A 15,617-nucleotide genomic window follows, 5' to 3' on the forward strand; every position below is an offset into this window, starting at 1 on the left:
AAACGCAGGGATCAGGCTGGTTCTACCAGGCTACAACATTGGTGCATGGTGATAACTTTCAAGAGATGTCATAAAGACTAGAAAATAGACATTCTTAACATTTGTCAATTCATAATCCAATCAACATTGTATTATTTTTCATTCCATGTGATCAACAACCTCTAAAGGTATCACCCGAAATGCCTTTGAAAGTAAATGTATTCAGTGTTGCGTGGAAACCCCATGAATTTTGCTGTGATGTCATGGAAGGCCCCTTGCTGTAGTGTATGTAGTGTATAAAGGCACCTCAGAGAGGAAGTGGCTCTGATAGTCCACATCTGAATCTGACAGTCAAGATGCCACTAAAGCTGCAGCTTTGCTTCCTAGTCTTGTTTGTAAGGGGTGAGTAGGCTACTTCACTGAAAGTAATTGTGTCAGAGACAATTAAGTACAAAGTACCCAGGCAGGGTACATGTAGTCCTATACAATACAGATTGACAGAGTTATGTGTTTTTGTTGTAAGATAACACAAATCAATATGTTTGCTGTATTCATATTTAGACATTTTTAAAATTGTAAATGTTTCCACAATCTTTGTCAGCATGTCAGATCAATTAAAATGGAACTGCTTTTTTCTTGATACTGGTGCTGTGACACATTTAGTTGTTTTCATGAGAATTGTGGAGGTGAATTGCTCTACTGTAAGTGCATCTGAATGATGTTACCAATAGATTGAGATAAATCAATGTTGTTATTAAAATGTACTCTGGTTGGAGAGAAATGTTGTATATCGATATACAGCCTAGCATATGATGTATACAGGTGGATACTTAGAGAAACACAGAAAGCCATTGTTGACCACAGTGCCCTACGGTTGATTACACAATAATATCTTCCAAAAATGTTCAATAATCTGCCACTGCAATCAGTTTATTTTCAGTGTCACATAGCGTATATACTATACTATTTTATAATCTGGGTGGTTCGAGCACTGAATGCTGATTTGGCTGAAAGCCGTGGTATATCAGACCGTATACCATGGGTATACTGTTCTAATTATGTTGGTAACCAGTTTATAATAGCAATAAGGCAACTCAGGGGTTTGTGGTATATGGCCAATATACCACGGCTAAGTGCTGTATCCAGGCACTCTGCGTTGCGTCGAGTAAGAACAGCCCTTAGCCATGGTATATTGGCCATATATCACACTCCCTCGTGCCTTATTGCTAGAGTATAGTATGATAACCATCTTGTGGTTTCTCTGGCAGTCTGACAAGTAGTGACAACACAAAAAGAATAGACATGATCAAATGCTCTTTGGATTGTATCACAGTGAAAATGTGTACTAATTGTTGCCTTGTTTAAATATGTTTGACAAATTATTCTTTGGATCTCTGAATGTAATTTGGTGACTTTTTAATCATATAGCATGGTTTTTAAATTGATAACAAAAAGAGTCTAGTTATGCAGTATATTCGGAATTGGCAAAAAGACTCAGCACTGTAATACATGCTCTGTGTTTATTATCACAACGTTTCAACCATTATAGGTTGTCATCAGCTCTCATTGGGGTTCATATACTGTACCTCATTAAATATATGAATATTGAATTCAATCGTTGAAGACAGCTCTAAAAATCACAACGGTTATTTCTAAATTACAGTAATTCCATGGACCACCATAGACCATCCCCATGGAATTTCTTTAATTTCAGTAGGTACTATATATCATTACCCTATTATTATGTTACATTATTTTAGCCCACACAATGTATGAAAACAGTTACCCTTCAAAACTTTTCAAGCCCACCAACACCAACGGTCTCAATTTGCCACCACAGTTCATTTTTCCATATACAGTAGGCCTACCACTAGTCATAGCAGTAGCATAGGAAAAAGGAACACATGACGCTCACGTAGACAGTGTGAAGAAAACCACATGCCCCTTGCTTTCGCTTTCACACCCCTCATGTGAATGGTGACTGACCACGCTATGTTTGATTTCCTGTCAGTTGCCGTGTAGAAGGCTGTGTGAAAGTTGGCTGCTTAATCTGTAGGCCTATGTGCAGTGTAGGGGCAAATGCACACCCCGCATGTTGTTGTTTGTCACACCTCCCATAGCCTCAAGCCCGACAATAGCAACTCAGTCTACTTCAGTTTCCTCTGTGGCCCCCAGAGGCAGAGTCTGAGACAAGAGGCCTACAGAGTGGTAGAATAGTGCTATGAGTCAGAGCTGTGAGAAATGAGGGGTTGGTATAAGGGTCTGTCTCAGATCTTATCCAGATAATTTACACTCCCCACTTACTCATCATTCTACGACCCCTAAATCTCCTCTGTATGATTGCTTTTTAATACAGTCCATCCATAATCATATTATGTTAAAATACTGTAAGAAAGAGGAAAGTGCTGTTGAAAATTAGGGTGAACATGTTTCATTATGTTCATGTTTCAATCATGTTGGAACATTCTATCATGTCAATCAAAGTATGTCCTATACTAACTCATTGGTATTTGCCATTGCAGGATCCGTTGCAGTGCAACATATGACCGTGATGGAGGGTGAGACTCTAACCATTAAGTGTCGCATTAGAAATGCCCACAGGAGCCACGTGGAATGGAAGAATCCTAACGGGCATGTGATGTTTTTCAATGACCATAAGGGTGAGGATATTATAATACCACATACAGACGTTCATTTTATTTTATATACAGAAACGAAGCAGTATCTCCATTTGAATGTAGACTGGAAGCCCACTAAATGAGCAATACATGTTGACAGCTGTATGGCTAGAATAATAATAGTTGTACATGATACAAGTAAAAATGTTTGTTCCTACTCATATTGTAACATCTTTGTTATGAACTAAAGTAGTTGAGTCATGATGTGACATGCATTCTCTCTTCCTTATCTTCACTAACAGCCCTGAGGGATAAGCGCTACAAGATAATCAACTTGTCCGAGTCCGATTTTTCAGTCAGTGTGTCTGATGTCACCTTCAAAGATGGAGGCCTCTACACATGTTTACATTACACAAAAGTGCCTGTAGTGAAGTCAGTTACCGTGACAGTTTTGGGTAAGTATGACATATTGTCATAGCATTGTTGTCTATAGTGATTAAGAAAGCACACAGCCTTTGTCTTTACTGAGTAGAATTGTCAACGCGAATGCCCCGCCCACTTGAGGATGTGTCTTTTTCAGCCATCTATTTCCTGTGTTTGAGTGGTGCAAAATCCACTTGTCACTTAAATCTCACTGGATTGATTGCTTTCCACCCCTTTATTTTAATGTGTTCACATATGCAAATACACTCAGTGTGTTTATGCAAATGAGGCACATAAAAATGTCTTTATTTTAACACAATATAAAATAAATACCTGATACCAATAGAAAATGTATATATGAGTGCATTCTAAGAAAATAAAAAACTGGGACATTTTACAAATTGAATACCTGAATTCCCACAAATACCTGAACTCATTATTTGGCCGTGCCAGTAAAACATGTTATGTGTCATGTTATTCATTCAATACCTGATGGATTAAAAAAAATATCTTCATCCATTGTCCAACTGTTGCATTTATGATAATTGTTTTCAAAACCTTTTAACAATTTTGATGACCGTTGCTAGTAGAATATTCGAAAACACTTTATGTGGATAGTCCTAAGTAAATGGTTTGTACATGTTCAATAATTGTCAACAACATTTCAACTAATTATCCACTAACCCTTATCCTAACCATAACCTTAGTAAGCAGTTGCTTATCAACATGGTATGACCATCTGTAGATAATCTAAATAAAGTGTGAACGAATATTCATATTGGATCAAATCAAATGTTATTGGTCACATACACATATTTAGCAGATGTCAGGAGGTAGAGTGCTTGCCCCATTCCCACTTCCAACTAATTAAGTTGAATCCCAAAATCATAATCTCACTCTTTTTGTCATTCTCAAGGTATGCCAAAATTGGAGATAACAGAACACAATGGAAAGACTACCATCAAATGTTCTGCAGTGGGAAATAGCCATCCTCCAAAAATTTCATGGCTTTTGGGGAGTGGGTTAGAAATTGATGGTAAGTTACCTTTATTCTAGATTCACTTAGTAGATTTCATGGCAAGGGATTATGTTAAAATCGAAACCTTCTGATTTTGATACACTTACTATTTCTAGGGATCCTAGGCCTAGCTAAAGGGTGTGTTTTGACTCCTTGGTTGGCCAGCCCAAGTGAGTTATGTTAAAAAATGGTGCATGACCAACAAATAATAGTATATACAAAAAGGACAACAAAACATGGCATGCCAAAAACTAAATATTCAAACCAAAGGTTCACATGGCCACCAAACTCCAACAGCCTCATGGCTCTGCCAGCTGCCACACCCTGGTTGCCACACCTGTGCACAATCAACACTTAACAAGACTTCCTGGCAGAGCATAACCCCTGACACTATATTTGTGACAGAGGTGGAATGGCGGCCGTGAGGCCATCGGAAAGCACGGCCAGACGTGTAAGGGGTTAACGGTAGATTGAAGCGCGGAGACTTGCCTTTTCCGTCCGGAGGGGGCAGTGTAGCATTCTTCGCAAAATGAGGAACGTTTCAATTTCACACCAAGTGGGTTAACCCTATTGGCGCAATGCATAGGGTGTTTGCCTTTCACACCAGCGACCTTGGTTTGCTTCCCTGCCCCCCCTGCCGTTCACTTAAAAGGGAGATACCTAGTCAGTTGTACAACTGAAAGCATTCAACTGAAATGTGTCTTCCGCATTTAAGCCAACCCCTCTGAATCTGAGAGGTGCAGAGGGCTGCCTTAATCGACATTCATGTCTTCGGCGCCCGGGGAACAGTGGGTTAACTGCCTTGCTCAGGAGCAGAACGACAGATTTTTACCTTGTCAGCTCGGGGATTCGATCCAGCAACCTTTCGCTTACTGGCCTAATGCTCCGACCCTCCAGGCTACCTGCCGCCCCACTTACATTATTCAATATATTTAACCAATGATAACAACCACTTTAAGGGATTGTGGAAAATAAAAACACAAGACAAGTCAAAATGGAGTAGTAGGAGACTGAGGATGTTGTGATGATATATAACGAAGGGAAATGCCTCAAAACAGTAATATACTTCCCCTGCGAAAACAAATCCCCCACACATTCCACTTTATCTCATCCAAAATAAAGGGAAGTGAAATGTCTGTATTCTCCCTGTAAAGGGCAGTGCAGGTCAGTATTATAAGAATAAGTATGATGGTTGTTGACATTCTGTTACATATGACATTTTGACACTTTGTTAAAAGTTAATTGAACCTTTCTCTTGTTATTTAGCTCAGCCTCAGTCCCAGTATCTTTTGGAAAAAAACACATATTCCTCCCTGGATATCTTGCATGTTCAGTCCCACAAGAGGAGAGTCACAGTGAAATGCATCGTTCGCCATCCAGCCTTACACAATTCTTCTCTGATGAATTTTGTAAAAATTGGACAGAATCGTAAGTCCCAAGTTCATTGTTCACACTTTCAAGCTATGGGAGGTTGAATTTAGCAGGGTATAAATACTATAAATACTACAATACTATGACATAAAGCTCAGATGACCTCCTTGAGAGTAAGGTGGAAATATCCACCAAAGAATTTAAAATAACTGGTATGCCTTTATTTGAAATGTAGTTCTGCTTGTAGTGTTCTATTTGAGGAACATTGAAAGTTAAGTGTGCACATTTGTGGTTTCACTGCACAGTCACACTGTGGGTACTTTCTCACTAGTTTAAAATTATGCCATGAGAACGGTAGGGTCATGGCACACTAGGGTATCTTTACCACACAAACATCAAAAACTGAAATTCCCTTCTATCTTATAGCCTCTGAGGAATCACACTCCACTTCGAGAACCTCTCATTGGCCAAGTACAGAAGGTCCAAAAACAGTCTCCCGTTGGCCTGGTACACAGGTGTCAACAGAAAAACCAACAGCTACAGCCTTAGATTGGCCCAATACAAAGCGTTCACCAGCATCAACCCCTGACTCACAACTCAGCCCTCACAGTAAGTAAGACATTTTATTAACAGCCATGTTGCCCTGAGGTTACATCTACAAATGTTTTGCGAGTTGGTTTTCAACCTGTGAAAAGTTTGTGTTTGTGAAAAGTTTGAAAACTGCTTAGGTGCAAAACAAAAGCAATTGGTTCTCATACCATCAAGGATGTTTCCTGAAATGGAAGTGAATAGCAATATTAGCCATATACAGTGGGGAGAACAAGTATTTGATACACTGCCGATTTTGCAGGTTTTCCTACTTACAAAGCATGTAGAGGTCTGTAATTTTTATCATAGGTACACTTCAACTGTGAAAAAATCCAGAAAATCACATTGTATGATTTTTAAGTAATTAATTTGCATTTTATTGCATGACATAAGTATTTGATCACCTACCAACCAGTAAGAATTCCGGCTCTCACAGACCTGTTAGTTTTTCTTTAAGAAGCCCTCCTGTTCTCCACTCATTACCTGTATTAACTGCACCTGTTTGAACTCGTTACCTGTATAAAAGACACCTGTCCACACACCCAATCAAACAGACTCCAACCTCTCCACAATGGCCAAGACCAGAGAGCTGTGTAAGGACATCAGGGATAAAATTGTAGACCTGCACAAGGCTGGGATGGGCTACAGGACAATAGGCAAGCAGCTTGGTGAGAAGGCAACAACTGTTGGCGCAATTATTAGAAAATGTAAGAAGTTCAAGATGACGGTCAATCACCCTCGGTCTGAGGCTCCATGCAAGATCTCACCTCGTGGGGCATCAATGATCATGAGGAAGGTGAGGGATCAGCGCAGAACTACACGGCAGGACCTGGTCAATGACCTGAAGAGAGCTGGGACCACAGTCTCAAAGAAAACCATTAGTAACACACTACGCCGTCATGGATTAAAATCCTGCAGCGCATGCAAGGTCCCCCTGCTCAAGCCAGCGCATGTCCAGGCCCGTCTGAAGTTTGCCAATGACCATCTGGATGATCCAGAGGAGGAATGGGAGAAGGTCATGTGGTCTGATGAGACAAAAATAGAGCTTTTTGGTCTAAACTCCACTCGCCGTGTTTGGAGGAAGAAGAAGGATGAGTACAACCCCAAGAACACCATCCCAACCGTGAAGCATGGAGGTGGAAACATCATTCTTTGGGGATGCTTTTCTGCAAAGGGGACAGGACGACTGCACCGTATTGAGGGGAGGATGGATGGGGCCATGTATCGCGAGATCTTAGCCAACAACCTCCTTCCCTCAGTAAGAGCCTTGAAGATGAGTCGTGGCTGGGTCTTCCAGCATGACAACGACCCGAAACACACAGCCAGGGCAACTAAGGAGTGGCTCCGTAAGAAGCATCTCAAGGTCCTGGAGTGGCCTAGCCAGTCTCCAGACCTGAACCCAATAGAAAATCTTTGGAGGGAGCTGAAAGTCCGTATTGCCCAGCGACAGCCCCGAAACCTGAAGGATCTGGAGAAGGTCTGTATGGAGGAGTGGGCCAAAATCCCTGCTGCAGTGTGTGCAAACCTGGTCAAGAACTACAGGAAATGTATGATCTCTGTAATTGCAAACAAAGGTTTCTGTACCAAATATTAAGTTCTGCTTTTCTGATGTATCAAATACTTATAAAATGCAATAAAATGCAAATTAATTACTTAAAGATCATACAATGTGATTTTCTGGATTTTTGTTTTAGATTCCGTCTCTCACAGTTGAAGTGTACCTATGATAAAAAATTACAGACCTCTACATGCTTTGTAAGAAGGAAAACCTGCAAAATCGGCAGTGTATCAAATACTTGTTCGCCCCACTGTAGGTCCTCAATTTAAACCTCAGTCAAAGTTTGAGTCAGAATTTCAGCTTATGCTTTTTTTGTGTTAATTTAAGGTACCTGGATTTTGCCATTTGTTATATATATTGACTTAAATTACAACATTTTCATCTGTAGTACAATCAGTGAGTGAAAATGACTTACACTGTACTGTAATATCAATACAATAAAACCACAAATCAACAACTAGAAGCCTATTTAGTTTGTAATGAATCAACGAATGCATTTCCTCATTGGAGTTATCAATGTCTGTCGAATATCTTCACCTCCAGGTCAGCCAGCCCACTCAGTGTTTGAAGCTACAGGGTACACACTTGCTAATGACAGCAGCAGCAACTTAACCAGTACTACCGGTAAGAACAAGACTAACCATAGCTAGTATTGTATGGGAAGAAATTCACAGTATCATTGCCATCTAGTCTTACAAGTTATTCAGTGGGCTGCTTCTCCACCTCGTGGTGACTTTCCATCACTACAAATTATGGTTGAATGGCGAGAACCCTGTTACCGAGATTTACGGGCCAAAACCACTCCCTTTTCCCGGGATAAATAACTGTGAGAAACAGGAAAATTATGATAAATGATTTATATGAAAAGCATGGCGTGAAATGGAACTGCTAAATTACATGCGATGTCTAAATCTGGCTTCTCTATGCCCTCTGCATGATGAATCAAGGCTCAGGGTGGGGACAGACATACCACTTTTTTTCTTGTGACCGGGAGGCCTACATTTGCTACAGCATAGCCTATGCTACAGTAATATAAAGATTTTTATTTTCTATTTCTATTTTTACTCATCTGGCTTTCGGGGTCACCTTGTTTTTAATTGTAAAGATCGTTATTTTTTTTTATTGCAGCTGCAGAGTTTAAAAAAAGCCTATCACTCAAATATCGTTGCTTTAAATCAGTCTATTAAATCTATTCAGCTAATGAATGATGGGTTATGCATAATAAGCTTCTAACTTATAGCCTCTGTCTCTTGCGCAATACGCACACACCTGTGCTCCACTGGCCTCCTTAAAAAACGCTCCTTAGCTCTTGGAGTCCCATGCAGGAAAAGCTAGACTATTATTAAAAATAAAGAACAGAAATATGTTATTTACAAAGGTATTCAGACCCTTTGCTATGAGACTCGGAATTGTGCATCCTGTTTCCGTTGATCATCTTTGATGTTTCTACAACTTGATTGGTGTTCACCTGTGGTAAATTCAATTGATTGGACATGATTTGGAAAGGCACACACATAAGGTCCCACAGTTGACAGTGCATGTCCAGAGCAAAAACGAGAGCAAAAATGAAGCCATGAGGTTGAAGGAATTGTCTGTAGAGCTCCAAGACAGGATTGTGTCGAGGCACAGATCTGGGGAATGGTACCAAAACATTTCTGCAGCATTCTTAAATGGAAGAAGGTTGGAACCATCAAGACTCTTCCTAGAGCTGGCTGCCCAGACAAACTGAGCAATCGGGGGAGAAGGGCCTTGGTCAGGGAGGTGACAAAGTACCCGATTGTCACTCTGACAGAGCTCCAGAGTTCCTCTGTGGAGATGAGAGAACCTTCCAGAATGACAAACATCTCTGCAGCACTCCACCAATCAAGCCTTCCCAGAGGGAAGCCACTCTTCAGTAAAAGGCACATGACAGCCCACTTGGAGTTTGCCAAAAGGTTGGTCTGATGAAACCAAGATTGAACTCTTTGGCCTGAATGCCAAGTATCACGTCTGGAGGAAACCTAATACCATCCCTACGGTGAAGCATGGTGGTGGCAGCATCATGCTGTGGGTATATTTTTCAGCGGCAGGGACTGGGAGACCAGTCAGGATCGAGGGAAAGATGAATGGAGCAAAGTACAGAGAGATCCTTGATGAAAACCTGCTCCAGTGTGTTAAGGACCTCAGACTGGGGCGAAGGTTCACCTTCCAACAGAACAACAACCCTAAGCACACAGCCACGACAACGCAAGAGTGGCTTCAGGACAAACCAAATTTATTTAAATAGCCCTTTTCACATCAGCTGATATCTCAAAGTGCTGTACAGAAACCCCGCCTAAAACCCCAAACAGCAAGCAATGCAGGTGTAGAAGCACGGTGGCTAGGAAAAACTCCCTAGAAAGGCCAAAACCTAGGAAGAAACCTAGAGAGGAACCAGGCTATGAGGGGTGGCCAGTCCTCTACTGGCTGTGCCGGGTGGAGATTATAACAGAACATGGCCAAGATGTTCAAATGTTCATAAATGACCAGCATGGTCAAATAATAATAATCACAGTAGTTGTCGAGGGTGCAGCAAGTCAGCACCTCAGGAGTAAATGTCAGTTGGCTTTTCATAGCCGATCATTAAGAGTATCTCTTCAGGACAAGTCTCTGAATGTCCTTGAGTGGCCCAGCCAGAGCCCGGACATGAACCCGATCGAACTTCTCTGGAGAGACCTGAAAATAGCTGTGCAGCAACGCTCCCCATCAAACCTGACAGAGCTTGAGAGGATTCGCAGAGAAGAATGGGAGAAACTCCCCAAATGCAGGTGTGCCAAACTTGTAGCGTCACACCCAGGAAGACTTGAGGCTGTAATCGCTGCCAAAGTAAAGGGTCTAAATACTTATGTTAATGTAATATTCCAGTTTTTATTTTTAATACATTTTCAAACATTTCTAAAATCCAGTTTTTGCTTTGTCATTATGGGGTATTATGTGTAGATTAATGAGGGAAATAAACTATTTAATCAGTTTTAGAATAAGGCTGTAATGTAACAAAATGTGGAAAAAGTAAAGGGGTCTGAATACTTTCCCGAATGCACTGTATTCGTCAGCCAACTAATTATACAAATAGGCCCAATTATATTTCAAGATTAACATAAAATTCACTAGCCTACACTTGTAACTTTGTAGGCCGCATTTGCTGCACCAGAATCGCATGTTCTCTTCTGCTTTATCATGGTTTGAACGATGTGCATAATTGCAGTCCATATATTACAATATAATAGGCTACAATATAGTACAGTAATAGAGTTCACAATCAAAAAGATTAGTCTACTGGAGCTAGTTTAATTTATTTAACCAAGAGAGCATATAGCTAGCTACATCTATGGGCTTTTATGTTTTCCTGTCATGCGTAATGTGCAATAGCCTATATCATATGTATTGGATAACGGCACAATCATTTGGTCTTTTTTAGGCTTCGGCTCATTAAATGTCGTTAATGTAGGGCTCATAAAATGTATTTAATATACGGCTCAGGTAGCATCAGGTTTGAATTTTCATGCTGATCAAAGCTCTAATCAAATCCAGCCATTTTTATTTGCTTTAAATTGCTTTTGAATGACACGATGAGCGATTTATTCTCGGGGTGCAACATTTGTAAAATACCTGAAAAATATTCAGATGTCCATCATAGCAGTATCCAATAGTATAATCAATTGAAAACCTATTGTTTTATCCACAAATACACTCCATATCCTCCTGAACAAGGTGACTGTAGGTACTGTCCAGAATAGCTGTATGATGCATTCATTCATTCATTACCCTGTAATTCCCTGTAGATTGGTCGTCAGTGTCCCAGACAACAGAGAACACACCTCATAATGGCACAAGAACCAACTCCACTAATGCTAGAGGTAAGACAGTCTTACTATTTTTACGAAGTGCATACAGATCTGGTTAAGTGTGTCATGTTTAGGGGCTGTGTAAGTCAGATTTGGATATAAGGCTACAGTAGAAGAGGCTAAAGTTGCACTGGTGGTCTCATTCACAGGAATCTTCGATGAGACGGAGAGGCAGAGAGGAAATGGAAGCAGTGCGCCGTTGCTCATCTTCCTCGTGACGTGCCTCATCCTTGGTCTGCTGGTGGTCGTTGTGTTCTTTGTAATCAAGCTGAGGAGGGCTCACATACTCTGGAAGAAAGGTAACTAGAGACCAGCACACCTCTCGGCTCTCACTGTTTAGGATCTTCTCATGACTTTGCATGTTTGGTCATCTTTGGTTTATGGCAGGTGTGCACAACTAGTCCTCAACTGGAATTTCGCTCTGTTGGTTTTCCTTTCTTCTTTGTTGGATCAGTTGATATTAACCAAACATGGTTTTTCAGGTCTAGATCAGAAAGAACAAAAACCAGCAAATAACCTGCAGCCCTCAAGGACTTGAGTTGCCACTAAATCTTAAACTTTTCACAAGTAATTATTCAGAAATTATCATAGTTTTGATCATTACAGAAAATGAAGACTCTGATCAATCTGTGGAGAGCAGCAGATCAAAATCAAGCAATGAAGAGAAACAATCCAGAAGAAGGGGAAATGGTAATATTTTACATCCTACATAGTCTGATTTCTGTGACATTTCTGTGACATATGAAAAGAAAATCAACCAATGAAAGAACACAATGACAAAAAGCACAATTATAAGAACTATCCCACAATTCAACGTCTATTCCACGTTGGTTCAACTTAATTTAATTGAAATTATGTGGAAACAACGTTGATTCAACCAGTGTGTGCCCAGTGGGATGTCTAGTATATGCTAAAATGTAGGACATTTTATATGTTCCACATGATTTAAAAATTGCCTGTTTTTCTAGGACTTTTTAACATTGGATTCACAAAGTATGTCGTTGAGGAACCAATGGCAACAGAGACGACAACAACAACAAACACCAAAACAGAAGAGGCTCCTGAAATTCAAATCATCCCACAAACAGATGGAGCAACCCTAAGCCCTCAGATCAAGGAGACGGAACTGTAAAAAATGTCAGTGTGTGTGTTTTAATATTGGGAATTCACATAGAGAATTAAAATCATAAGCACCTAAAATGTGACAAACAATATATTTTTATTGTAATATTGTTTTAAAACATGTAACGTTACTGTGATATAGTGGATAATTATGTGTGTACACAGGCTCATAAGCTGCTATTATGTATGATATATATATTTTTAAATCCAAGAAAAAAAAATATACAACATAAGTATGGATTATTCTGTGGAAGTATCCCCCCACCTTGTTTATAGTGTATATTCTCGTGTGTATTTATTTTATTCTCTTGTGTACTTTTATATTACTTAGTACAACTGCATTGTTGAGCTTGTAAGCAAGCATTTCACTGTACTGTTTACACCTGCTGCATCCTGCGCGTGTAACAAATAAACTCTGTGTCACGACTTCCGCCGAAGTCGGGTCCTCTCCTTGTTCGGGCGGCGCTCGTCGGTCGGCGTCGCCGGTCTTCTAGCCATCATCGATCCACTTTTCATTTTCCATGTGTTTTGTCTTGTTTTTCCTCACACCTTGTTTCAATTTCCTCAATTACTTGTTGTGTACTTAACCCTCTGTTCCCCCATGTCTTTGTGTGGGTGTCACGCGGGACTAGGTGGGCGAAAGAACCAGACGCAGAGAGAGAGCCGCTTGGAAAAAATATTCCTTTTTACTCTTACACAAAAATGATAAGCCCGAACATCCAGGGCGCAGCGAAACACTTGCCAACAACCCAAAACACACACACGTAACAAAAAACAATCCCGCACAAAACAAGGGCGGGTCAAACTCCTAAATATAGGGAAGCTCATTACGAAACCAAAAACCACAGGTGCAACTAATAAGACAAAACAAACAGACAAACGAAAAAGGGATCGGTGGCGGCTAGTAGGACGGTGACGACGACCGCCGAGCACCGCCCGAACAGGCAGGGGAGTCAACTTCGGCGGAAGTCGTGACAGTGGGATTGTTTATTGTAGTGCTTGTGCACGTTCCCCGTGAGCGCACGACGGGTTATTTTTGTGCCCATGTATCTTGGCGTTCTGGATGCTGTTGGTTTTGCTAAATAAATCTCCGGTTATCACCCAGTTCTGCTCTCCTGCGCTGACTTCTCTGCCGCCAATTACACACCCCGCTACACTCTGATTTGATTTTCAGGAATTGTATTGTATTTACACTATCTTTGTTTGGGTGATTTCTCTATTGGCCTACATACCTTTGAATAACAAATACCATGAACTGTTCTGCTAGTTGAATGCTGGGCTAGAACAAAGTGTGCATACTCCTGGGGGTCTCCAAAGAGAATTAGTGTGATGCCCTGTTTACATCGTGACGTATTTCATTATGCCGTACGTTATCCTCATGAAAACTCATTCCGCTACTGGACAGAGAGCATAGGGAGGGTTTCACAATGCAAGACAAGATGGAGGAGAGTTTTCATATGTCATATCTTTCTGGAATGGCCTTTTTAAGAAATATTAATGGAAAATATTTGGTCTCTATCACAGAAATGTATTTTAACTAATAAGATTAAAGAAGTTTCATATAAATTAATCCACAAGTGCTACCCCTACTAAACATTATCTTAAAATGTTTTAAAAATACATTAATGTTTCTTGTACCTTCTGTAATTAACAATCGGAGACCAGCATCCCTGTGGGTTGGGGGAAAGTGTTAATGTTTTGTACACTCAGTGTAACAAAGAATATGCAAAGCCTTTCTTCGTAATCAACCTCATTCTTATTTTAGCTAAATTCCATATTCATAAAATGTACATTTTCAGTGAAACTTCTGTTTATTATTTTTGAGAATTAAGTTCAACAATATTTAAACACGTTCTTCTTCTCATAACAAAAAAGAAATCAAAATGCTGTATTACCTTCTGTTGTTTGTAATATTTGTATACTCCGTTGTATACACTTTGTTTTTTCTATATTGTACAGCGCATTCGGAAAGTATTCAGACCCCTTGACTTTTTACACATTTTGATACGTTACAGCCTTATTCTAAAATTGAATAAATTGTTTTCCCCCCTCATCAATCAACACACAATACCCAATAATGATAAAGCAAAAACAGGTTTTTAGAAATTTTTGCAAATGTATTAAGAAACTGAAAATTGAAACATAGCATTTACATAACTATTCAGACTCTTTACTCAGTACTTTGTTGAAGTAGCTTTGGCAGCGCTCTGGAGCAGGTTTTCATCAAGGATCTCTCTGTACTTTGCTTCGTTCATCTTTCCCTCAATCCTGACTAGTCTCCCAGTCCCTGTCTCTGAAAAACATCCCTGCAACATGATGCTGCTACCACCATGCTTCATCGTAGGGATGATGCCAGGTTTCCTCCAGACGTGATGTTTTGGATTCAGGCCAAAGCGTTCAATGTTGGTTTCATCAGACCAGAGTCTTGTTTCTCATGGTCTGAGAGTCTTTAGGTGGCTTTTGGCAAACTCCAAACGGGCTGTCGTGCCTTTTACTGAGTGGCTTCCGTCTGGCCACTCTACCATAAAGGCCTGATTGGTGGAGTGCTGCAGAGATGGTTGTCCTTCTGGAAGGTTCTCCCATCTCCACAGAGGAACGTTGGAGCTCTGTCAGAGTGACCAAGGCCGTAACCCCTGATTTATCAGTTTGGCTGGGCAGCCAGCTCTAGGAAGAGTCTTGGTGGTTCCAAACTTCTTCCATCTAAGAATGATGGAGGCCACTGTGTTCTTGGGGACCTTCAATGCTGTAGAAATGTTTTGGTACCCTTCCACAGGCCTGTGCCTCAACACAATCCTGTCTCGGAGCTCTACGGACAATTCCTTCCCCCTCGTGGATTGGTTTTTGCTCTGACATGCAATGTCAACTGTGGAACCTTATATAGACTGGTGTGTGCCTTTCCAAATCATGTCTGTATCACATGTCTGTATCACATCCGGCCGTGATTGGGAGTTCCATAGGGCGGCGCACAATTGGCGCAACGCCATCCGGGTTTGGCCGGGGTAGGCCGTCATTGTAAATAAGAATTTGTTTTTAACTGACTTGCCTAGTTAAATAAAGGTAAAATAAAAAATAAACAT

General features: G+C 40.6%; 1 protein-coding gene across 1 annotated transcript; it reads left to right on the plus strand.

Annotated features, from left to right (window-relative positions):
- The first annotated feature begins 320 nt into the window (after nt 1-320).
- On the plus strand, nt 321-13,309 carry LOC120056481 (cytotoxic and regulatory T-cell molecule-like). Its single transcript, XM_039004652.1, has 11 exons — nt 321-381; nt 2,502-2,639; nt 2,900-3,052; nt 3,937-4,056; nt 5,305-5,466; nt 5,836-6,018; nt 8,099-8,179; nt 11,356-11,430; nt 11,568-11,717; nt 12,025-12,108; nt 12,387-13,309. Exons 1-11 carry the CDS (start codon nt 336-338, stop codon nt 12,548-12,550), a joined length of 1,356 nt encoding a protein of 451 aa, XP_038860580.1. The 5' UTR covers nt 321-335; the 3' UTR covers nt 12,551-13,309.
- The last annotated feature ends 2,308 nt before the right edge of the window (nt 13,310-15,617 follow it).

Source organism: Salvelinus namaycush, chromosome 12 (genome assembly GCF_016432855.1).
Source record: "Salvelinus namaycush isolate Seneca chromosome 12, SaNama_1.0, whole genome shotgun sequence".
NCBI classification, from domain to species: Eukaryota; Metazoa; Chordata; class Actinopteri; order Salmoniformes; family Salmonidae; genus Salvelinus; species Salvelinus namaycush.